The 26,051-nt window shown below is 41.5% G+C and overlaps 1 protein-coding gene across 4 annotated transcripts in view; it reads left to right on the top strand.

Annotated features, from left to right (window-relative positions):
• Positions 1–26,051, top strand: part of SAMD12 (sterile alpha motif domain containing 12) — a 435,459-nt gene that overhangs the window by 277,668 nt on the left and 131,740 nt on the right. Inside the window, exon 5 of one of the 4 annotated variants that reach the window (XM_053559291.1) lies at positions 21,329–21,736. The exons of the other annotated variants lie outside the window; for them this stretch is intronic. Within the exon in view, the coding sequence (XP_053415266.1) occupies positions 21,329–21,402 (74 nt within the window). The 3' untranslated portion in view covers positions 21,403–21,736. Of the gene's footprint in view, positions 1–21,328; positions 21,737–26,051 lie in introns of those variants that run through there. 4 annotated transcript variants of the gene reach the window in all.

Raw genomic sequence — 26,051 nt, 5'->3', positions numbered from 1 at the left:
TGAAGCAGAGATGTCAGCCTCACATTTCCTGATGCCCCAGTATCCTGAGTAATCTTAATCTTGTTAGATCAATGATGTGAAATTTTGTTAGTTGCCATTTTAATTGATTTAATTGAAATTGATTTGGCATAAATGAGCACACAGAAAATTATTAACAGTAACCTCAAGGGTTTCAAGTACCTGCTATGTAAGAGGTGATGTAGCTTTGAGTTATACATCTGAAAATTCATGCTTTCCAAGTTATATCAGAGAAACAAAACTGACATTTAGAACTAAAATCTATTGAACATTGTTGGGCGTAATGTATGGAGATTTTGAAAGTCTGTAAGAAGTATTTGTGCTTTCCAGTTCACCCCATTTCTATCATTTGGTTGGTCATAATTATTCATATTTACTGTAAACTGCCTATGTGGGTATTGATCCTCGTGTTTATGTATCAGGAAATTTGACTTTTCTTTTGTCATTTGTGTCCCTAAGATTCAGACCACACCACAGACAGAAGGAAGAGATGAAATAATAGAACAAATATCATAGACTTAAAATCATGTTATAATTTTTTACATTAATTCTCTCTTGAGACCTGGATATTTCTTTTGTTTCACAAAAAGTTTTACTATAATAATTTTGACCTAACAGGATTTGACATGTATTAAAGCATAAATACATGGTCTCTAATTTTCTTTCTATTTTTTAAAAGTTTGAGGATGCATTGTCTCTGTGGTTCTTCTCACTTTCTCTCCATTTTCTCTTTCCTTTCCTTTCCTTCCCTTTCCTTCACCCACCTCTGCCCCCCTAACCCATGCCATGTACTCCCTCACTGAAGATTTGTCTCAGCTCAGGGAAGAGCTATTAGAGATTTATTAATTAAAAACTAGCTTCTGCTTCTTTGTCAGGAACAATCATATGTTTTAGAGCTGATTTTCTGCCTTAATTAAATGAAAATGTCACTCCATCAAATGAATTCATTTATATTTATTTATCCAGTTCTCCAGGCTTGAATTTCTTAGTAGGGACTGGGGCTGTCTGCATTTGCTTGCAGAATGAACTGAAAAAATGTCAGTTACATCAGTTTAAAAGACTCACACATGATTACTCCACCCTGTAGAAAAATTATATAAACAAAGCTGTGATTAACACATGTATAAATGGTTGTTTTCTCATATAGATGTTATCCTGGCACATATAGAGATAGATATTTGATTATGTTTCTGCGTACACATACATCTGTGTGTGCTAGAGTAGGGAAGTAATACCCATCATTACAGTCCCTTAGGACTTTAAGCACGTGTCAAAGGCAATATTTTAACCACCTGTGTGTTTTTATTTGCCTCTTCAAAATGCTAATTAGCAGTGCAAAGTTTAAATTCTTCCCAATCTTTCCCTTCAATATTTTTAGAGGATTACTTAGTATAGTCTGTGTATCCAATGTTATAATAAGTGCTTAAAGAGATTAAAATGAAACAAATATTCACTCACTTAACTTTTATTGAGTACCTACTATATAATCAGATGAACTATTGGGGGTCAGTGATGAATAATGCAGTCTGAGTCATGCTCTTACAGAATGTATAATGCCTGGCACATAATAGGTATTTGGTAAGATGTAGAAAGAAATAAATCAGTGACTCTTGCAAGAGAAATAGTAAGCTAATAATTATTAAGTTATTCATTTCATTAGGTCCTTAAAGAAGAGTATAGGAACTTCAGGGGTTGTATAGTGGAAACCAGCAAAGTCACAAGTGGGAGAACAGAGGTCAAGGAGAGCATTCCCAAAGAAGAAATAGCGATGGCTAAGACATTTTACTACAGCAAATAGAAGAGTCGGCAGGTCTTTGAGGTGGTACTAGAGAAATATGCCAAAGCTAGACCACCAGGACACTTTGGGCCACGTTCAACATTTGTACATTAATCCTAAAACTTTAGGATTTTGAGGCGCGAAGTGACATGATCAAGTTTCATTTTAAGATGACAACTCTGCTCAGTGGAGAATATATAGTATATTGGGGAAGCTTATGCTATTTTCTTTTTTATTTATTATTATTAAATCATAGCTGTGTACATTTGTGCAATCAAGGGATACCATGTGCTGGTTTCATATACAATCTGAAATATTCCCAACTAACTGTTCAACGTAGCCTTCATGGCATTTTCTTAGTTATTGTATGTAGACATTTGTATTCTGCATTTAGTAGGTTTTGCCTGTACCCATTCTAAGATGCACCGTAGGTGTGGCCCCACCCATTACCTTTCCTCCACCCTGACTTCCCCCTTCCCTTGGCCCTCTCCCCATATTCTTGTGCTATAGTTGGATTATAGCCTTCATATGAAAGCTATAAATTAGCTTCATAGTAGGGCTGAGTACATTGGATACTTTTTCTTCCATTCTTGAGACACTTTGCTAAGAAGAATATTTTCTATGCCTATTGTAACAAATCACAAAAACTTAATGGCTTCAAACAACACAAATTCTTTTATAGCTCTGGAGGTCAGAAGTCTGAAACAGGTCTCCCTGAGCTAAAACCATGATGTCAACAGCACTGTGTTCCTTTCAGGCCCTGGAGGAGAATCTATTTTGTTCCCCCTCAATTCTAGAGGCCACCCATATTCTTTAGGTAGTGGTCTCCTTCTCCCTCTTCAAATCTAACAGTCAGGCCAGCTCCTTTTCAGGCTGCCATCTCTCTGGTTCTCCCTCTTCTGCCTCCTTGTACCTCTTAGAAGGACACTGTACACAGAATAGACTGGACCCACCTAAATAACCCAGGCTAATCTCCCCATCTCTATATCAGCTGATCCGCAACCTTGATTTCCCTCTTGCCACATAACCTAACATATGCCAGGGAGGTAGAGATTAGAAATGGGCACTGATGCCCACTTGGTGTGCCTAGACTTCAATTTAGACTTTCTGCTCATCTTACAACTACAGATGTGAACTTAATCATCTGCCCTCTGTGGCAGAATCCCTGTGGTACCCAGAGCAGCTCCCTGATACACATGCTGCCATTTTTCCTCCTATGGAACAAGTAGAATTAGCTTACTTTTGATTCCACCTGTTCTATTTTTTTTTTTAACCATAACTACTCTAGAGATAGAGCTGGGTTTAAAGGGCTGCAAAGATGAGTTTCCAACAACTTAAGGAATTACTGCATACAGGTAGCCCAATCTTAACCTTTAATCACCCTTTTATTTTCTTCTTTGTGTAACAATAGAGCCAAAGTGATGATGGCTGGGCAGTTTCCATTGTGAGAAGCAGTTGTACTGGGAGTCAGTGGTCTCCTGGGTTAACCAGGCCTTGAAGTCAGGAGCTCCCAGAATTTTTGTTTCCCCATCCTTAAAATAGCTCCTGGTAGACACTAAGTGCTATAACAGTGAAGACAATTGAAATCATTCTCATTTAGCCCCCAGGGAGCCCATCCTATTCAAGCCCTGAACTAAGAAAGAAAAAGTTGAGAATGAATTGATGGCTTTGATTGGCTGAAATCCCAGTGCCCAGGTAGAGAGGAAAAGGTGATCAGGTGTCTCCTGAGCAGAGTAGGAAAATGGCTTTAACCCAGGAGCTTCATCTCAACCCTACCACGGCAGATAGAGAGTATTCAAATGGATAAACATTTGTTGAATAATTACATGCTACATACTTACTTGGCTCAAAAGCCTGCTGCCTCCAAGGATCCTTCAGCCCAAAAGTATTTCAAAAACTTTGACCTTCAACTTCTCTAAGTTTTATCAGAATTGGTCCATAGACCCAGGATACTTAGCTGCACATGTGACCACAGTGAATAGCAACATCAGCAATAATCACTGTCATTCATTGTGTGTTTATTATGTATCAGCACAGCCCCAAGTACTCTATTTGTGTTCTTATTTTATCCTTACAGCAATTGCACGAGATGGGAGCTATTATTATCCCTATCCCGTAGATCAATTAATTGAAGCACAGAGAAGTTAAGTGATTTGAACCAGGTCACTCAGTCTAAGAAATTGAAATCCAGGCTCTCTCCAGGAGCCTGATGCTCGTAGATGCCACACTACAATTGTTGCTCTAACTCTGGACACACTAGCAATGTCATATTTCATCATTGCTTTGTGCCAAGTGCTAGAGTCACAGATGGGAACACAGAATAAATGGGCCCTGTCCTGTCTGGTTCGGGAAACTGGTGAGAGATTATATTAGTTTTCCAGGGCTGATATAACAATGTACCACAGACTGGGTGAGTTAAACAACAAAAGTTTATTTTCTCACTGTTCTGGCAGCTAGAAATCCAAGGTCAAGATGTCAGCAGGCCTCTCTGCCTGGAGTGTAGATGGCTGATGTCTCCCTCTATCTTCACATGGTTGTCACTCTGTGTGTTGTCTGTTTCCTAATCTCTTCTTCTAAGGGTGCCAGTCATATTGCATTAGAGTCCACCCTAATGAATTTATTTTAACTTAATTTTCTCTTTAAAGACTCTAAATACAGTGACATTTCAAGGTACTAGGGTTAAGACCCCAACATATGAATTTGGGGAAGAGGGAATAATTCAGCCCATAATAGAGATGTTAAAGAAGAATGAGAAATGTATATGTGTGTTTTATATATACACACATGTAAAATTTAATGTCATACCCTACATCACTGATCCATTACAACTACTTCTTTCTTTTTTGTTTGTTTGTTTGAAGACGAGTCTTTGTTGCCTGGGCTCAAGTGCATTGGTATCAGCATAACTCACCACAACCTCAAACTCCTGGCTCAACCTCCTAAGTAACTAGGACTTCAGGCACACACCACCATGTCTAGCTAATTTTTCTGTTTTTGTTAAGAGAGATGGGGTCTCCCTCTGTTGCCCAGGCTGGTCTTAAACTCCTGGTCTCAAGAGATCTTCCCACCTAGGTCACCCAAAGTGCTAGGATTATAGGCATGAGCCACCATGCTCAGCCAGATAGCTAATTGTTTCCTAAATGTTTACTTTAAATTTTTTTTGTGTGTCTACAACTGGCCAACACAGGATGTGTGAACATATTTTCCATTCTCTGAATGTAACTACCCTCTCTGATCCAGTGAGTTGGCACCATATACTGTCAACCACTGAGAATCTGTACACTGCTGTAAACATGCTCATCCATTTAGCAATCTTTCTCAATACTCTAAGATCAATGTGTTCCTTCATCGTATATTTTTCTGCTTTGGCCTCTCTTCCTACCATTTATTATGTCATCTGTTGACCAGTCTTGACTCATCATGGCAGAAAGAAAAGGCATGCAAGGGATATCGCTGCAACAAAGAAACAATATACATATTTACATACCTTTATATACACATACACATAACATATAAATATATATAGTCATAGGATGTTAAAATTCAAGTTTTAGACTCAAATTTGCTTTCAAGGTAATGACCAAAGAAGCAGAAGATGGAATACTATTCAGCCATTAAAAAAAATGGAGACTTTGCATCCTTCGTATTAACCTGGATGGACGTGGAAGACATTATTCTTAGTAAAGCATCACAAGAATGGAGAAGCATGAATCCTATGTACTCAATTTTGATATGAGGACAATTAATGAGAATTAAGGTTATGGGGGGGAGGAAAAGCAGAAAGAGGGACGGAGGGAGGGGGGTGGGGCCTTGGTGTGTGTCACACTTTATGGGGGCAAGACATGATTGCAAGAGGGACTTTACCTAACAATTGCAATCAGTGTAACCTGGCTTATTGTACCCTCGATGAATCCCCAACAATAAAAAAGAAGCAGAAGATACTGGTATGTAGGAAATTAGGAATGATCTGGACTTCATAAAAATCAACCTGAATGTCACTGCTGTCTGAAATTGGCCACTGGTTGCTGGAAAAATATGCGGTGAAAAGTGTGTTAGACTTAAGGGATTCGAAGCAGTGCGTGGCATTGTCGAATGCCGGGGAGGTTTTTCTGTCTGGGCTATGGTGCTCAGCTCTCTAACATCCGTGGTTGAGATCCTGCCCACAGGAAATGTGTAACACATACATTGTGTTACAAGCAATGAAAAAAAATATAAGGAGCAAGGAGAGCCTGGGGAGTAACTGTAATGTGCAAGTGGTAGTAAGGAGAAATCACCCTGGACCAAGTGAAGAAAGAACAGGGGAAGAGAAAGCCCTTGCCCCGCTCTGAGGCCCCCATATTCAGCATTTTCTAGGAATTGAGCAAAGGCCACTGGTTGGACCACAGGGCTCAAGGGAAAGTGGTGTGGCTGGGACACAGGCAAAGGCCAGATCCTACAGACTCTCGAGGCTACATTAAAGATTTAAAATTAAAATCTCAAGAAGTGCAGTGAGAGACCCTTAGGAGAATTTTTAAAATTTATCATTTTATTTTTAAATGATGAATAATTATGTATATTTATGGAGTACAGTGTGATGTTGTAATATATGCATACATTATGGAATGATTAAATCCATCTAATTAACATCTCTATCACCTCACATGCTAATTGTTTCTTTGTGATGAGAACATTTAAAATCTATTCTTTTAGCAGAGACACACTGTTATTAACTGTAGTCTCCATGCTGTGCAATAGATCTCTGCAACTTTTTTCCCTTCTAACACAAGTTACGTCCTTTGACTAACATCTCTCTCGATTTTGAGTAGGGGAGGGATCTCGTTTATGTTTTTTAAAAGACTGTGCAGTCAGCTGTGTGGAAAATGGATTGAAGGAGGGCAGGAATGATACTGTGGGGCCAGATAGTCCAAGTTTGCAGAAATGCGGGTGAGAACAAGTAATGGTTAGAACTCAAGTGTTGGCCAGAGCTGAATGAGGATGGACCCGTTTGCAGGCTGTGGTGCCACGCTGGATGTGCAAAGGGAGGGAGAGAGTCATGAGTGAGTCCAGAAACCCTGCCTGTGCTGAGAGAGAGCCTAGAAGGAGTAGCATGAGAACAAGGCTTGTCCTGTGACAAGTGAAGTTTGAGGTCCCTTTGAAAGTAATTCCGGGTCTGAGGAGTCTGTACTGAAAACATAAACTTGGGAACCATCAGAGTATCTGTACCCAGTATGGCACAGGGCTGGTGCAGTCCCTTGACCACTTCCCCTCCCTGCCCTGGCCTCACATTAGCTTTTGTTTTTTGTCAAGTGAGACAGAAGTGCAGGCTCCAAGCATCCTGTATGTAGCATCGGTCCCTGAACCGTGGGTCAGTATTTGTGTGCATCACAAGTCTCTTCTGATGAAATTCTGTTCAAATGAGTATCAGAAAAGGCCTTGAGAGGGACAAGAAACTGAACTGAGGAAGAGAGATCACAAACCACCATTGCGGGGCCACGCAAAGCCCTGCGCCAGCCCCCCATCCCAGCATCACTTTCATCAGCATGGGAATAAAGTACCGCACAGCACTCACTCTCTCTGGAGTCAGAAATCTAAGTGGAGGCTCTCTCTACCTAGATAACTTTAGGCAAAGGACACATCCTCTCTGAAAGTTCAGTTTCCTGTACTGTAAAATGAGAATGAAAATACCTAGCTCACAGAATTACTGTGAGGATTAAGAGAGAAGTATTTGCAAAGTTATTATTGGCACAGTTCTTAATAAATGGTAGATAGTAAATGGATCTACCTCTAAGAACACATTCTTTCCAGAGATTAGTGTAAGAATGAAATATGTATTTTATAAGGCTATTCCAATAAATCAAACACTGAATTTTTAGTAAAATTCTGCAATCATCTCAAGCCAGCAAGATGATAGAGGGCATTATATAGGAGATATAACTTTATTGCTTTCATTAAATTGCTTCAGACATAGGCCAGTTGTTTTTTTTTGTTTGTTTTTTTCCAACCAGAATCATAATCAAAGGTGTGCTGATATCAAAAGATAGTTTTTCATTGTTTGGACACAAGTCTAGAGAATGGCGTAGAAGCTTCTATATAGAACTATGCATTTGGGTTTTATTGATGATTTAATTTGATTAGAATATGTAGCTTATTAAAGAATTACTCCTAATATTTTAGGAAAGTTCTTTCCAAATACATAGGAAGGACATTACATAGGATACATACAATACATAGGACAATACATAGGATACAGGGGTTTTACCAATATTATTGTGAGATTAGAAGAATCCCCACCACCACTGCCTGCAAACAGCCTAGTCTATACCCTTGCTGTATAAACCCTTGCTTCAATTAGGAATAGTCTCTTATTTTTTAATGTTTCACTGAGAAATACTCATGGTTACTACTCAAGTCAGCAAGTACTTTTAGTAGGTATCTCCTGTGTGCCCTTCACTGTTTGAACTCAAACACAGAAGGCAAACTCCTCGTTATTTCTTGACTCTGCAAATGGGACTTAGCTAGAGAACAATATAAGAATATTTATGATTTTTATACTCATTTGATTCATATATAACTGGTGCTCCAGAACCTCTGTCCAAAGGAACTTCTGAAAAGATAGCAATGGGCTAGATCTGCGCTGTTCAGTACAATAGCCACTAGTCACGTGTGGCCTGTTGAAGTACTTAACTCATGGTTAGTGACAAGGTGGAACTAACTTTATAATCTGGCTTCAGCGAATTCAAATTTAAATAACCACCCCTGTGGCTACCAGCAACCATATTGAACAGCACAGCTGCAGTCATTGTGAGAAGAGAGAGTTGTAGCCACCGAGGATTCAGGAAGGTAGGAGGGCTTCAGCTTGAGCTTAGCAGTGAGAAGGAAACAGGAGCCCAACTGCATCTGGGGTCGTATAATAGCAGGAGCAAATGGTGAGAGGAAGGGGGAAGTACGTGGTTCATGGAAATTATGGAGGGAAGGAAATTGAGGGAAGTAAGTGAGAGAGACTTTCTGGAAAACATTAGGAAGAAAGATTCTGGAATCCACATCATTCCTCTCTTTTATAAGTTTATTAGTATTTTACCAGCGTTAAGTCTCCCATTATTTGAAATGAGGGTTGCATGGTGTTGACTTTATATTCTGTCTAAACAAATGATTTCTACAGCATTGTCTCATGCAATGTACAAGTTGTTCAATGAAATTGTCAGTACTATTCAGATGGGAATCTAAAGAGAGTACTTAGCAGAGGTTAAGGAAAGTCACAAGAGTTGTTGAGTCAACCAGGAACTAGCAACAGCAGAAGCCGGAGAAGGGGTAGAGTGAGAGGGTGTTTTAAAGAAGCCTGGAAAGAAGGCTCAGAGGACACAGCAGGGTGGGAGGAGGAGAGGTTAGTCTCACCTCCCACCTCTGCCTCCCACTGACCCCTCTCACTGAATGCAGCCAGAGCTAGAGAGCAAGGAATGGCCAGCAGCACAGCCCACAGGGATCACCGCATGGCACAGAGCTGGCAGAGGAAGTGAGAATGGGGTGTGGAGAGGGGCAGGGAAAGAAGACAGAAGTAAACAATATTCTTTATTTAATGTTTAAAAATATAGTGTCTTTGGTTTGGGCTGCTATAATGAAAATATTGACTAGGTGACTTAACTAATGAAAGATTATTTCTCATAACCCTGGGCAGTGCAAGGCCAAGGTGCTGGCAGATTTGGTGCCTAGTGAGGGCTCCCTTTCTGGTTTGGGATCAGTTGTTTTTTTCCTATATACTCACGTGAGGGAGAAGGGAGGGGTATCTCTCGCCAGGGTCTTCTTACCAGGGCACTAATCCCATCATGAGGGCTCTACCCTCATGACTTAATTACCTCCCAAAGGTTCCATCTCCAAACACCAACACTTTGAGGATGAAGGTTTCAACTTACAAGTTCTGGCAGAAATGCAAACATTAAGTCCATAGCACACAGTAAAACTGAAAACATTTAAATATCTAATCTGTTTGTCAAATTATGGCCAAATCATACATTAATGGATAATAATACAATAGCAATGGGCTATAGCTGCACTGTTTGCTAGATCGGCACTGAAGGAGTATTGGAATTACACTTAGTGACGAGAAAATTCTCACTAGGTGTTAAGTGAAAAACATATGCAAACACCATATTCAGGAAGACCAAAGTATTCATAATAGTGCTTATGCAATAAAATATATGTTTATATATTCTCACACACATACAAATAAAAAAAAACTAGAATGAAATACAGCAACATTTTAACAGTGGTATCTCTGGATGGTGGTTTAGGAGGATTTTTATTTTCTTTTTCACGTTCCCCTGGGATTTCCAAATTTTCGAAAGCAGCATAATTACTGTATTTTTATGATCTGGAACAGTGTTCCTGTTGTTTTTCATATGCCTGCAGGGCTATATTGAGTGTAGACAGGTATGTAGGTAAGTTCCTTTCCATCCATCACTCCTGACTCCACAGTTAGCTGAAGGTTCACTGTGTACCCACTTCTTCAGTGACTGGGCACCTGAGCTGCATTCTTTAATGCATTAAAAACTGGACAAGTCAGTAAAATGCTCTTCTTTTAAAATATTCCACTGAGAAACCCTGAGGTCCCAGAGACTGGCCTGATTTCCTATTGATCTTTTTATTGCCTCAATTATTTCCTCAAACACGGTTAGTTAAGTCAAATCCCCGTCACCCACCTTTCCCTGTTGTCTATTACACTTGGTCTCTGTTAAATATGAATCTTTGGTGGCACTTCCATTACTAAATTGACAGTTGCATAATGCTTTATTGGCTTCTGTGAGAATGGAACGTATTTCTTAGGAACCCTGGAGACAGTAGCCATTTTTTTCTTCCTCTGAACCACCTAAGCATAGCCAGTTTTGTGTGCTCTGGTCATTTTAATCTTGAAAACAACAATCCGTCTGTTGCATTGTTTTATTCTTTCTTAATAGAAAGAGTTTTTCCTGTCTTACTGGATCTATAATCATCTGACCATGATGGACTCTTGTAAATGGAATTATCTCCAGTGATTTGATGACTTCTCATATTACTTATCATTTCAGTAAATCCATTCCCTCTTCCTGGCTTGCTTTTTAACCTCCAGCTGCTACCCAATTATTAGTTCTTGGATGGCTGCTTCTGCAGCATTACTGTGGTACTTGCTTGTCATAGATATTAATAATACTAAGCAGTCTGTAAATGTGCCCAGTGTTAAATGCATATAAAAATTAGTGTTGATAACCCTAATTGTAATCATAGTGTTGCCATTTGTAAGATGTTTGTGGTTGCAAGGAGCAAAAATCAACTCAAGGTGAGTTCAGCAAAACCACGAGCCTTGCGGGTGGGGTGGTCCTAACACACATATAGAAGGAGTCTCTGACAGGGCTTCAGGACAAAGAGGCAGCAAGACCTCCATAAGAATTAGAGCTGTGAACTGGAAAACCAATACAAATCCAAACAGTAGTCCCACACTCTTTTTCTCTTATTATTGCTTTTCTCTCTACTTCCTTTTTCATTGTTTTGACACAATATCTCTGCAAGTCAATTCCCAGAATGGCAGAAGGTGACTTCCCACTCCTTTAAAGTTGACAGGCTATAGTTGGAGCCCGCCAAACTCATATTCTCTTTGAATTCCTCAACTTTCTGCTCTCAATTATATTCTGCTCCTCCTCATCTCAATTCTAAATTCCCTGGGCAAGAACTCTAATCGACCTGGCTTTGATCCAAGGAGCAACAGCCAGAGGCAGAGATGTGTGTCCCTGACTACTTGGAGACATCCTCTGTGCCCTGTGGTCATTGTGAGAGAGTCAGACTCCTTCTGAGAGGTGTGGACCATAGCTACTGTACAGTTGATGCCATCATTGTTCTTAATAATTTACAGAGATAGGAGTTTACCAAATCCGTGTCCTTTTTTTTTTTGGCATTAACATTTAAAGAAAGAAGCATGTAGTTGATAAAGACGAAGCCATGGAGAAAGTAAATTTTGAAGACTTGTATACTTCCAGGCAAGAAAGAGCAGTTTTCTTACATTCTTGACTTTTAAGATTGTCACAGAGATATTTCAGAGAGTTGATGAGGTGTGATAAAAGGAACTGAAGCAAATATCAGAACTAGGAATGACACTGACAGAAGTAAAACAGGAAAGGACTGTCTCACCTGGGTGGTCTCTGTAGGTGGTGGTTTCCCATCATGACCATGGCTGTTCAGGTACCACCCTTATTGGTAATCTACTGTGCTGCGGTCTGGACACCAACCTACAAATACTTTATGAAAGGGGAGTGACATTCAGTATGTAACACATCTTGTACCCTCAATGAATCCCCAACAATAAAAAAATAAATAACTTGGCGGCGCCTGTGGCTCAAGGAGTAGGGCACCGGTCCCATATGCTGGAGGTGGCGGGTTCAAAGCCAGCCCTGGCCAAAAATCACAAAAAAAAAAAAAAATAAGTAAATAAATAAATAACTTGCATCCTAGAAATAAGATCTGTTTTGTAGCAGCTAAAATGTAGTTAGATTTTCTGTGTGGGTCTTATTGCTACCGATCCCCAAATTAAGACATGTATGCATTCATTTAATAGACAGTTGTCAAAGACTACTAAGCCTCAGGCAAATCATAGGCACTGTTATAAAATGGACCTAGAAGTGAGTATTAGTGTTAATATTAATTAAGCTCTGTGGTATGTACTTAGGTAAGCACTTCACATTTTTTAACTCATTATTCTCATAACATAGACCATGAAGTAGGTTCTTCTGTAATCCCCACTGTACAGAGAAGAAATCAAAGTGCTGAGAGACTGAAATAACACAGTCAAGGTCACACAGTAAGGGTGAGAAGGCCTGGAGTTTGACCCTAGATCTGTCTGACCATAAAACCATTGGTTATATTTATTTAGTTAGCATCACTTTTAGGTTACCATTGACATCACCAGCACGTGGTTAAACCACAATAAGCCACAGCATGAAAAGGTGAAGGCTGTGTCTCCTCCAGATGGTTCCTTTCTTCTCAGGGTCTCCTTGACCTATAAGGTAAAAGGAGTGAAGGGCCTGCCTACCAGGTCGTTGTGTGGAATGGAAGAGCTGATACAGGTGAAGGTCAGTGCCTGGATCACAGTAGGGATCTTGGCTCTCATCATTATCCCTTATTATTATCCACACAGTCTGATTCAGGGAGGAAACAGACTTTGGTACATCTGGTATATCATGTAAGGAGGCAAATGTTGGACATTTAACGCAAAAGCGTCTGTGAACAAAGCTCCTTCATTCATTCATCACACATTTATGGAACACATATTATGTGTCAAGCACTGAGCTCAATGTTAGGAGTATGTAGGCAGAAAGCTATGAGAGTAAATGGAATGTTCTAGATTCTGACGTCAAACAACAGAAGAAACCTAGGAAAAGAGCCACAAGGAAATAATCTGTGACAACGATTATGGATATGATAAACCTAGGATTGTCTCAAGGAGATACAGCAAACAAATTCTTTCACCAAGCCCTTTCAAAATTCTTTATTTGAGCAACTATTTTATTACACCCTGTGCCCTGAGGAGGCCCCCACACACACTTTTTACACCCATCTGTATCTGTCTATACACTACAAAATAGATCACTGTCCATCGTTTTCCAGAATGACACTGCCGACTCTTCCTATATCTAGATGAAAGATTATTCAATTATATAAAACATTCCTCAACTGGAAATGGCTTGAGAAGAGATAAAGAAAAAGTGTTAAGTCCGATTAAAAATTGGCCTATGCCTAGTGGCAGTTCGTCTTTTTTCAATTTGGCATCTTTCCCTATCCTTTTTTCTGCCACAAGGGTCTGTATGAGTCTTGATTCAGAGGGGATTTTTTGTGTGTGTGAGATACCTTTCTTCAAGCATACGGATGGGATTGCCAGGTTTAATAGAAGGCTGTTAAGAGTCCTGCTCTATTTACAGTCAAAAGCAGATCACTCCTGTTCTTGGCTTTGGTCCTAGACTCCCAGGAAACTAATGATGCCTCTTGGCCTGTGACAGTTGGTGTTTACTCCCTAGAGTTGGCCCCTAGCTTTAACTAGCCTTGGATGTCAGGATTTCCTGGAACCTAATGCCAACTTCACGCCGGGCTGTTCTGATACCCTCAGGCCACCCTCATCTGATTAACCCATCCCATTATCTCTGAAGTCACCAGGATGTTGTTTGTGCTTCGCTGTGATTTGTGGCATTAGATAAAAATCAAAACTGGCTATTGATTTGGAACTTAAAAAAAAATTAATAAGTACATTTGTAGCACTTGCTGTGTGCTACACTAAGCACTATTCTCATATTACAGGTAAGAAAACTGAGGCACGCTAAGGTTAAAAAAAAACTTGCCATACAGCTGATCATTGGCAAAGCTGCAAAACTAACTCAGGCAGTCAAATTCAGAGTCTGCACTCTGAACCCCCTGACTGCGCTGCTTTGCTATGCTTAGAGGTTACCTTGTTCAACCTCTTATTTTGTTAAATGAATTATTTCATCAAAATCTCTTCACACACAGTAAGAGCTGGGTAAGTGCTAGCTGTTATTATTAGTGTTTAATGATGGTGGAAGCTGAGGATAGAGAAGTGATGGAAGTTCATACATTTAGTCCAAGATTTCTTAAATTCTGTAGAATACTGTTATCAACAGGATGTTAAAAGTATTGTATTTTTTTAAAAATGAATATGATCAAAGTGGTTTGGAAAATGTCTATTTAAAACACAGCCTTTTATTTAAAAGAAGTATGGAAAATCCTTAAAGAACTCAAAGTAGACCTGCCATTTGATCCCTCAATCCTGTTACTAGGTATCTACCCAGAGGAATAAAATATCTTTTTACCATAAGGACATTTGCACTAGAATGTTTATCACAGCTCAATTCACAATCGCCAAGATGTGGGAACAACCCAAGTGCCCATCAACCCATGAATGGATTAATAAACTGTGTTATATGTATACAATGGAATACTATTCGGTCATAAAAAAGATTGAGACTTTATATTTTTTGTGTTTACCTGGATGGAGTAAAATATCCTAAGAATGGAAAAAGAAGTATCCAATGTCCTCAATACTAATATGAAGCCAGTAGACGAACTAATTCATGCCCATGCAAGAGAAAAATTCAAAGTAGGGGTGAGAGGAGATGGGGAGAGGGGAGAGGAGGGAGGTGAGAGGTGAGGAGGGAGAGAGATTGGTGTGCTCCCACCTAATGGGCACAATGTAAAGGTATATAGCAAATCTAGACCTTTCGAGTGACTCCTTGTTAGAGGGACATAGTACATCCTGTGTGATTCTACTGGGAGGGGCCTACTGGAGGCTACGCCCAGTTTCCTCTGGGCTCTGCCCTGTGTGTCTTTTCCCTGTGCTGTCAGAAGTCTTAGCCCTAAGTACAGTGGAACACCCAGTCCTGTCAGTCCACCTAGTGAATCACAGAACCCAGTAATGCTGTTAGGGACTCCTGTCACACCCAGAAAGCCCTTTCCCCCCCTTTAAACATCTCACGAGTCATTGGGTTTTTTTAGCATATAGGGTGGGCCATAATGGGCTAATCAATCTCACAAGTTAGAGGCAGAGGTCACCTACATTACTATTCTGGGATTTTGGTGAAAATGGTTAGGGTCCTTAAGGCATGGGTGGGGGTCATTCCCAAGTAGCAGTTCCTTCCTGGTGGAGATACTAGATCACGTATACACTTGAGAGAGCAACGCCGACTGGTACACTGTCCTTCCCCCTTTTGGAATAATTGAGTGGGAAGGAAAAGGATGGAACTAGTAACCTCAAGATATAACCACCCTTTATGTTCTTCCACTTTTAGACTTAGCTCTCTTTAGTGCAGATTAAAATTATTTACATAAATTCATACTAGTGTTTATATGAAATGTATGAAAATCATATTATGAAATGTTTTTAGTGTCTGTAATCAGAAACCTCCATGGAAAGGACAATCCAGCATCTTGAGCCTCCTGGCCATGCCTGAGCTATCCCTCAGTAAATATGATTTCCCTCAGTTCAGTTTATAGAATAAACAGAGGCACCAAGGGTCTTCTGAGAGCAGGTGGGCCACTATGGCACATGGAAAGCCAAGTGGAGAGGGTTACTGGCCTTACTGTTCACTCCTCCAAACATGTTTCCTGGTGCTATTGTTCCTCCACATTTTTCATGGCTGCCTTGTCTTCCTTTCTTGTTCTTCTCAGCTACCAAAAGTTCCATTTCCTCATCTTGTACCTTGATTGGAGAGCTGTGTTTCCTATGACCAAGGCTGCTCCAGTGTACTGTCTGCATTGTATGTGTGGACCAGCCTATCCTGATCTCTTTTGACCTTGTTCTCACTGACCTTGCTGACTTGTTTCCAGGCTGTCTGAACCAAGAACCCACCAGTCACTAGCTGGTGTAACTGGCCCCTTGCCATGAGAACTATCAGTTGGACCAATAGTTCTCTAAAGCAGTCCATCCCCCTCACTAACTCACCCCTCATGTTGATGCTGTGCCAATCCTCCACTTACACCTTTCTTGTACCACTTTGCCCTTTTTGGCCTTTCCAAGTCCCAGCTCAGGTTTCACCCTTTCCTCCATGAAGCTGGATTTCTCCACTGTCCCTTACAGACTTCCCTGGACTTTTGAATTCTCATGAATGTCTCTATTGGTAGTTAGGATACACCTTAGCACTTATTATCTTATTTGCTTGTACTGTCACGTGTCACTTCACAGTGGGGATATATTCTAAGAAATGCATCATTAGGTAATTTTGCCACTGTATAAACATCATATAGTGTACTGACACAAACCCTGATGGCACAGCCTACTGCACACCTGAGCTGTATGGTGTAGCCTGTCGCTCCTGGGCTACAAATCTCTACAACATGTTACTCTACTAGACACTGTAGGCAATTGTAGCATGATGGCAAGTATTTGGGTATCTAAACATATCTAAACATACAAATGGTACAGTAAAAAAATGTATGAAGTATTAAAAAAAAACACACACACATACACACACACACCTGAATAGGACACTTACCATGAATGGAGCCCAGGACTGAAAGTTGCTCTGGGTGAGTCATTGAGGGAGTGTTGAGAAGCGTGAAGGCCTGGACATTACCGAGCAGTACTGTAGACTTTATAAACACTGTGCACTTAGGCTGCACTAAATTTAGAAGAACGAATAATTGCATTGCAATGTTATGATGGCTACATCATCACTGGGTAATAGGAATTTTTCAGTTCCAATGTAATCTTATGGGACTACCTTGGTAAATGTGGTCCTTAGTTGGCTGAAACATCACTGTGCAGCATGTGACTGCACAGCCACCATGCTGGGATTGAGCTCCTACTGAGAGGCAGTCATTGTACTAGAAAATGTGGATACAAAAGAGAATGAGAGAAAGTGCCTGTCCTCCAGGAGTTTGCTGTCCAGTTTCTCTGGGACACACCGTGTCTTGCTATTCTTTGTCACATGCTGGTGCTATTCTTCGTATACGTCTTGTGCTTTTTGTGTTTCCATAGTGATGAATGATCAGTAGTAAATAATGGGTAAGAACTCAGGAAGAGACCCAGTTCATACCCAATTTCAGCAGTTTATTAGCCATGTTAGCCACCATTTCCTCTTATGTAAACTGGGAATATCATATCTGCCTCTTACAGTGTTGCGAAAACTGACTTAGATAATGTTTATAAAGTGTACAGCACTAGGCCAAGCACGTACTGGTCACATAAGTAAATGGTAGCTGTAATTCTTACTAAGCTGACCTATGACACAAGAGCTTGTGGTATTTTTTTCCTGGAACTTTGGACTCAAAGCAGACTGGGAGACTTTTTCTGGTGGGCAAGGTCCCGGCATTGTACTTTCACCCTTCCCTCCTTAGATCCAAATTGAGCAGAATGGGAGGAGCTAAAACAGTGCAACAGTGAGTCAGAAGTCAGCAATGCGTGTGAAGACCTGCAGGGCTTCCTCTGCACAAGGATGTGGATTTCCATATCCATTTTTGGCTTGAAGGTTGCAGTCCCTATCTTGTTTTATTTCCTGGCAGCCACTGGAGGCAGAAGGAAAGGATTTCCATGTAATGACCACATATCTGCCATATATACAGATGTTCTCAGTCAATTTTTTTTTTTTTTTTTTGGAGACAGAGTCTCACTCAGTTGCCCTGGGAAGAGTGTCATGGGGTCATCATAGCTCACAGCAGCCTTAAAACTCTTGGTATCAAGGGATCTTCCTGCCTCAGCCTCCTGAGTATCTGGGACTACAGGCAGCTGCCATTAACACCCAGCTAGTTTTTCTATTTTTAGTAGAGATGGGGTTTCACTTTTGCTCTGGCTGGTCTCAAACTCCAGAGCTCAAGCAATCCACCTGCTTCTGCCTCCCAGAGTGCTAAGATTACAGGCATGAGCCACCAGGCCTGGCCATATTCTCAATCTTTACAACATCCCTACCAGAAAGGTGTTCTTATTCCCACTTTACAGATGAGAAAGCCAAGACTTAAAGAGGTTAAGCAACTTGTCTGACTGGGTGTGGCTAACCCAGTGCAGATCCAAAGCCTTTGCCCTTTACATCAAATGCCTTCAGTAAATTAAACCTGTGCAAGTCATGGCCTAGTCTGGACTCATCTGTTTACATTTCCCCCTCTGTGCAACCCACCTCCACTCAGCCCGATGAGTCTATGGTAAAGATAGAAACTTCACAGCAAGGCTGCAACTCCATTGTCCTGACACCCCTCTTCAGGGGCAGGGCCAGGTGGTGCAAGTGAGGTGCTGGGCACACAGTAGAAGGAGGCGCTCACTCTCAAGTGTACACAAGTGCAGACCCTCAGTTCTGTTCACCCTCATCCCAGCCCTGCCCCTGTTGACTGTCCTCGACTATAGATGCTGGGCTTCTCTCAGGCAGTGACATGAGGACTTCCATCACTGTGACACCCAGGTGAGGGCTGAAACTGGCTTGCAGACTTGTGTTCCTATGTGTCTAAGTCTGCATGTTGTCATTTCTGTGTAGCTGCCGCATCCAAAATTATTTCCCCCTTTCTAAAGCTATCTTTCATGACTTTTTTCCCCACCTGATTTTTCTCGTAAAACCATAGTAAGCGGGCGGCGCCTGTGGCTGAGTGAGTAGGGCGCCGGCCCCATATGCCAAGGGTGGCGGGTTCAAACCCAGCCCCGGCCAAATTGCAACAACAACAACAAAAAAATAGCCGGGCGTTGTGGTGGGCACCTATAGTCCCAGCTGCTCGGGAGGCTGAAGCAAGAGAATCACGTAAGCCCAAGAGTTAGAGGTTACTGTGAGCCGTGTGACGCCATGGCACTCTACCGAGGGCGGTACAGTAAGACTCTGTCTCTACAAAAAAAAAAAAAAAACCATAGTAAAGCAAGAAGAGAAAGAGACCATGGATATCTTCCACCAATGTTAGAAGACGGTTTCAGTGCATTTACTCATGCTAATCTACTGGAAGTGGCTAAGTAGGGGAGAATTGTGAGTTAATGCACTGGGTGAGCAGGACCTACCCAGGCATGGGTCATGGGGAGTTTCTATTGTTAGAAGCCAGGCCACCTCTTCCCCAACTCTTCAGGCCATGAGAGGGAAAATGACTTCCCTGAGCTCACTTAGAGGGCTACTACAGAATTTGAGCAAGAAAACAATATTCTCCTCCGAGCACATTTTCCACACTGAGTCAGGGAAATGGAGCCCACCACGTCTGTTCTTCTCTTGACTCTCTTACCATCACCACCACCACGAACTCATAAAGGGCAACGCTGTCCATGTAATTGAATTATCAGCAAGGTAGTTTGTAGACCATCTAGATCAGAATCATCTAAAGCAGCGGTTCTCAACCTGTGGGTTGCGACCCACAGGAACTATATTAAAGGGCCGCAGCATTAGGAAGATTGAGAACCACTGATCTAGAGTATTCATTTAAAATGAAGATTCTTGAAACATTTCTTGTTCTTCTGAGCCAGAAAGTGATTCTGTCACTCGAGTTTGAGAGCTGCTAATCTGGATTTGGGACTATTTAGATGGGTGACTTTCTTGTTCCATTTCTAGCCTGCCTTTTGTTTTTTCTTTCCTTTGGGGCATTTAGTCCAATCATTGGACTATATTGTCCATCATTGTCTTATATTTCTAGTTCTCAGTCAAATTCAACAAGGAATGAAAAACACTATATTTTCTCATCAAACTTTGATTTGGCAAGGACAGAAATGGAGAGAGAAATTCTCTGAGTAGTAGACATTCCGTTTTCTCCTGTGGGTCATGGTAGAGTTAGGTAGAAAGAGCTCTCCTCTACTACTAGTGTACTTTCAATAAAAATCTCTTGTCAAAGATGATGAAATGCTCTTAAGATTTGCTTTCTAAGTTGCAGGCAAAATATTTCTCAGTTCATGTCAGTATTTTCTTAATACTCGTTTATAAGAATCTGGCTTCATGCTGGACACACAGGTGAGCATAGGCAGTTTCTCCAAATGTGCGTGTCTGGCAGGCATTTGAATTAATCACCCACATTTAAAAACTAGGAGATTTAAACATTTTAAGGTATACATTTTCATCTTCTATTTTAAAAATCCAACATATTGTCACATGGAGTCTGTTAATTTGTGTCCTTTCCATAACCACTACCACAATACATGATAAAACACTAAGCCCGGTGTGAATGTATTTGGAGGTGGGGCTTTGGGGAGCTAATTAGGTCCTGAAGGTAAAGCCCTTGTGAATGAGATTAGGGCCCTTAGACAAAGGCCCGCAGGCCTGGTGAGGTGGTTCAACCCTGGAATCCTATTGCTCTGGGAGGCTGAGATAGGCTGATTGCTTGAGGCCAGGAGTTCAAAACCAGCCTCAACAAGAGCATGACCCTGTCTCTAATAAAAATATGAAAACTAGATGGGCATTGTGGCAGGCACCTGTATTCCCATCTACTTGGGAGGCTGAGGCAGGAGGATCGCTTGATCCCAAGAGTTTGAGATTGCTGTGAGCTGTGATGACTGGGCAATCTACCCAGGGCAATAGAATAAGACTGTCTCAAAAGAAAAAAAGAGAGAGAAAAGGACCCCCAAAGAGCTCTCTCACCCTCTTTCCACCGTGTCAGCATGTAATGAGGAGTCGGCAGTCTGCAGCTCAGAAGACAGTCCTTACCAAAACCCTACCATGCTGGCACCCCGATCTTGGGTTTACAGCCTCTAGATTCGTGAGAAATAAACTTTTGTTGTTTATAATCCACCCATTCTATGGTACTTTGTTATAGCAGCCCAAACAGACTAAGACATAGTCCCTGTGACGCAGTATTCGTGTGCATAAAGGCTGTTCTCTTGAAAAGACTGTGGTGCTTTAAAGATGCCTGTGAGTCAGTGATTCTCAACCTGTGGGTCACGACCCACAGGAACTGTATTAAAGGGTGTGGCATTAGGAAAGTTGAGAACCACTGCTCTAAGTGCTTTAGCACTCCTCCATGGAGGCGATGGGGTCTAGGTGCCCTCCCCTTGAACCTGGGAAGGCTTTTGCTCTCTGATTAGTAAAAAATGGCAGAGGTGAGACTAAGCCAGTTTCTGGGCCTGAGAAACTGGTGTTATTTACTTTCTAGCTCTTGGAACATGTGTTCAGGGAAAAGAGCCACTATGTCACAAGTGCAGCTACCCTGAGACCACCACGCTGTGAGACAGCCAAGCCACATGAATAGGCCTTGGAGGAAGAGATGCCTTTAGAGAAAAAAAGAGAAGTCAAGGATCACCAGGGCACCAGAGGCGTGAATGAAGAAGCTGTCTTGGAAACAGATCCCGCATGCCTGTGAGGTGACACCTCCAGGACCAGTGAGGAGCCACCCCGCTGAGTCCTCCATGGATTCCTAGCCCATAAGGATGTAAACAAAGGAAAATGAGTGTCTTAAGCCAGGTTTGGAATAGATACTGAAACAAGAGACTGTGTTCCCACTGTGCTCTGTTCTGACCCTTATTCCCTCTCCTGGCTGTATTGAAATTGCTTTCTATCCTGGCTCCTACTGTGTGTAGAAATTTGGGTTTATGTTCTTTATTTAAACCATGGTCTAGAGGCCCTTGAATTATGTAAACTTTTGTAAATTAAAATATTAAAAATTAAAATTTATAAATATACATGTGTGTGTATGTGTGTGTGAGATGAAACCAGGTTGTGGGGGCAGGAACAATACTGAAAGCCATGGAAATTTCTACTTGATACTCTTTACCTCTGTGATCCATGTTGCTCAAGGTGAGAAGAACACAAAGGCGGGACTGGTCAGCTCTGAGAACTGGGCTCCTTATCTGTACAAAAAGCAGGTCCCGTTCCTCTCTGACATCAATGCGTCTATGAGTGAGATAGCTCAGCTTCTGTGTTTTTGATTTTGAATGCATATTCATGTGTCTTGTATTAGAAATTTATTTATTCCGTGGCATTCTAGCCCGTGGGGCAAACGAAATGTCTTACTTCTTTGTCGAAGCCTGTGCCTTATTCATCTTGTACCTCCAGCTCTTAGTAATTATTCGTTGGGGGGGAAAGGAATGTACAAATGAACGTGTGTTAGTCAACAGGAATACAAAGACAAATGAGACTCAGTCCCTGCCCTTGAGGAGCTCACAGTCTATTGAACACAGGCAGCAAATTAAACACTGGTCGTGTCTCCTGGGAAGCGCAGTCTTTTATTCAGAAACACTATTTCCTCTGTGTCTGGCTGCTGTTCACACCCATCCCCACGGGAAAGGACAAGATGTGTAAAAATGTGCCTCAAAGGAGCCAGGAATGGGGCAGGGGGCTGCAAACCATCTGCTCTGAAGAGGCAGCCTGCCTGTGCTGAAGCAGGTGCAGGGGAGGGAGAAAGAAAGGGACACCTGTCAGGGCTGTGGGAGACAGGGCACAATTCCTCAGAATCACCCTCAGGGACCCATCAGAAAAGCAAGAACAAAATCCCTGACACATCATTCCATCAGGCTGTGCTTGCACAGACTGCAGAAACAGCAGCGAGGCCGCACCATCAACACCACTCCTCAAGCTCCAACAGCATGAAAGACTTCAGGGCAGACGCCCAGTCTTGCTTAGAGATGTGAGGAGGTCCCTGGTTTTAATCAGCCTCCCCCATCCCGATTGGATTCCAGGAATTACCTTGTCTCCTGCTAAGTATGTCTGGCAAAGTGCCAGCATGTGCACACCTTCCCTGTCTTTCCGTATGAGGACTTTAGTGAAATATGACAGAGATAAAGCAAAGACCTTTGTTTAATCTTAGAGATAAGTGGCTTCTCCTTCTCTGTTTTCCCAGTGAGACAGAATCAGTATCAATACATTGATGTGATTAACATTGTACAGATTATAGATTAAAAGTCATTTGGGTTTTGAATGATGTCTTTGTTATGTTAAATAACAAGACAGGAGATGGTCAGGAAATTGTAGGGGAGGGATGCCTTCTCTGTCTGTGGATTTCCAAGCAGCAGGGCTGTGCTCTAGCCCAGGGAGGCTCAGCTGTAGGTTGTTCTACTTTCTCTTTGCAAAGTAGAACCTGGCGAAATCCTTAACCAGTAGTTCATTTTCTGGCTTTGTTCAATAGACTCTGAGCTCCTTCAAGTAGAAATCCCATAAGAAAAGGTAAAAACAACAACAGTGCCAACAAAATTCTTCTCTTCCTCAGCATCTTAAAAGTTTGTCAGCATCTTAATAGTTTGAGGGGGAAAAGCCATCTTTATCAATGGTATTTTCTTTAAAAAAAATAGCCTTTTAGTCCAATTCAACATCGGAATCCAAAGTAAACATAAACTCACTGTCTTGGTACTTAGGTAAAAGGATAAAAAGTTAATTTAAAATATTCCTAAAATAGCAGCTATATAGAAACTGTTGATCATAAGTAGTTAACTTGTACAGCGCCTGGCACTGACTACATGCTGGTTCTTGCTAAAGAGATCCACTTTCAAAGAAAGAACTTTATGTCTTTGTGAAAACACAACTTGCTTGCTAATGATTCTCTCTCTCCCCTTTTAAGTTGCACAACCAATCTTAGCTATGTGATCTGCTATGCTAGTGATCTCAGAACACTGCAGTGTAGACTCTCATGGTCTAAGATCTCTGTCTTTAGACAGGCACTGCATTATTGAGTAAAAGTTGTACTGTAGTCCCCCTTTTCTGCAGGACCCCCAGCAGGTGGCTGAAACCATGAGTAGTACTGTACCTACATACACTGTGCACACATTTCTTTTTCCTCCTTCACAATTTCATGATGAGAAGGTTCATTCTTATAGATCTTAGCAACTTCACCGTACATTTTTTTTTTTCTTATTGAGAATTTTCACCTTTTTGCTTAAAGGAACCACTCGGCAGGTCCTTTATGGCACAATCTAATTGCCATCATCACTACTCTTGCACTTCGGAGCCATTGTTAAATAAAACTAGAGTTACTTTGGCACAAGCACTGCAATACCCAGACAGTCCTTCTGAGAACGAAGACAGCTACTGAGGGACTAATGGGCAGGGAGTGTCTACAGTGTGGATACCCCAGACAGAGAGATGATTCATAACCTGAGCAAGATGCAGTGGGAGGGAGGGAGATTTCATCACACTCTTCAGAATGGCATGCAATTAATACTTATGAATTGTTTATTTCTAGAATTTTCTGTTTAATATTTTCAGACCAAAGTTGATGCTGGGTAACAAAAACTGCAGAGAGCAGGATTTAGTAAGAGGGGAGGGGTGCTGCGTTACCTACCCTGCAGGACATGGCTAGGAGGTGAAATGAAGTTAAAGAAAGCATATCAAGACAGCATGCTTGACCTCCATGCTTCTAAAGGGTCTGAATCAATCAATAGCTTGAAACCCATGGCATGTACAGGGACAATTGGTGCAGAAAAGCAAAGCCGGCATGTGACATGGTTTGTTGCTCCCCAACCAGCAATTACTAGCGACCTGGTTGGTTGCGCAACCTTCTCCCTTAGTCTAGTAGAGCTCTGAAAATTGCAGATGGGGGATGGTATGGAAGGAATTCCTGAAGCACAAAGCTCTTTCTTCCTCCATTCATAAAGAAGATTCTACCATCAAAAAATTATAGACGCAAAAGGAACTTTCAAAGATTATGTTGTCTGTGCTCCTGACTTCAAGTAAAAATCATATGGAATCTGTCCATAAAAAATGACAGTGTACCTTTTTGTAATCCTTCAAGAAAATGATCACACCTAACCATCTCTGATTACCTAGTCTGAAGTTTAATTACCTTCTGCATAAGGAAAATCCTGGTATTGCTTCAAAGTTAGACCGGAGTTCAAACGTCTGTGTTGTCATTCTCCGACCATGTGACTGTAAGGTCACTGATCTTGCCAGCACTTAACCAATCTGTAACATGAGAATAAACAGTTTTCTTGAATCATGAGGTTGCTCTGAAGACCCTCAGTGCATGTTATTCCCTGATCCTCTTTTACTATCCTGGCACACTCATATCACATTCCTAGTGCCAGAGGAATAATGAATGCCAAATGTCTGATTGTTCCCTAAAGTGGCAGACAGCATGGCATGGCTGGAAGATCTGGCACAAACTTTAAAAGAAAGCTGACTTGCCACTCACGAATAGCACGTTGAAGGGAGAGAGCATTTAGTGTGTCAGACTAAGTCGTGGGAGAATTAATAGCTCCTGAAAATCCTTCACCAGGCACTCTTTGACATCGTACTTGGGACAGGACAATGTAGCTTTGTGGCCAGTCCCTTAAATAGTGAGGGAAGACAATTCCTTGGAAAACCAACCCCAAACTCTTTGCAGTATTAGGGTGGTGGGGAAACACGGTCACAGTGGAGTGCCGTGAGTCACATACTCAAAGGGGATAGGAGGGAAAGCCTGGATTTCTTGGAAAAATACCAGTAGTGGTCCCAGATAAGCCAGGACAGAAATGTGGCACAGTAAAGGACCTTTGAGGCACTGGCCGTGTACTCTCCACAGATGTGGGAAGCTCCTCTGCCTTTAGTGCTGGAGCTGTGCCCTCACTATGGCTAGGAAGTTTCTAGACTCACAATTGGAGTATGATGCAAAGACCTTCAACCTTACAGAGGAGAAAATCTTTTTAAAAAGAGGTTTTGACGTGAAAACCAGTCTGCACGAGCAGAAAAAAAAGTTAATTGAGATTCTCACACCCCATGTTTCCCAAGTGGGACTGGCTGAACAGATATCATAATAATTTTCAAATATGTGAAGAGTTCTGAGGACCAACATTTGCAATCTCAAAGAAAGGGAGATTCCAGATGATGCTTGGAGTGTGGGAGATACGATTCTAATTAGATTTGCAAAGAATTTCCTGACAGTAAGATTTCTTAAAAAGAAGGGCAGGGAA

Source organism: Nycticebus coucang, chromosome 13 (genome assembly GCF_027406575.1).
Source record: "Nycticebus coucang isolate mNycCou1 chromosome 13, mNycCou1.pri, whole genome shotgun sequence".
Lineage (NCBI taxonomy): Eukaryota > Metazoa > Chordata > Mammalia > Primates > Lorisidae > Nycticebus > Nycticebus coucang.
Note: the sequence above shows the minus strand (reverse complement) of the source record. Positions and strands in the feature narration are given on the sequence as shown.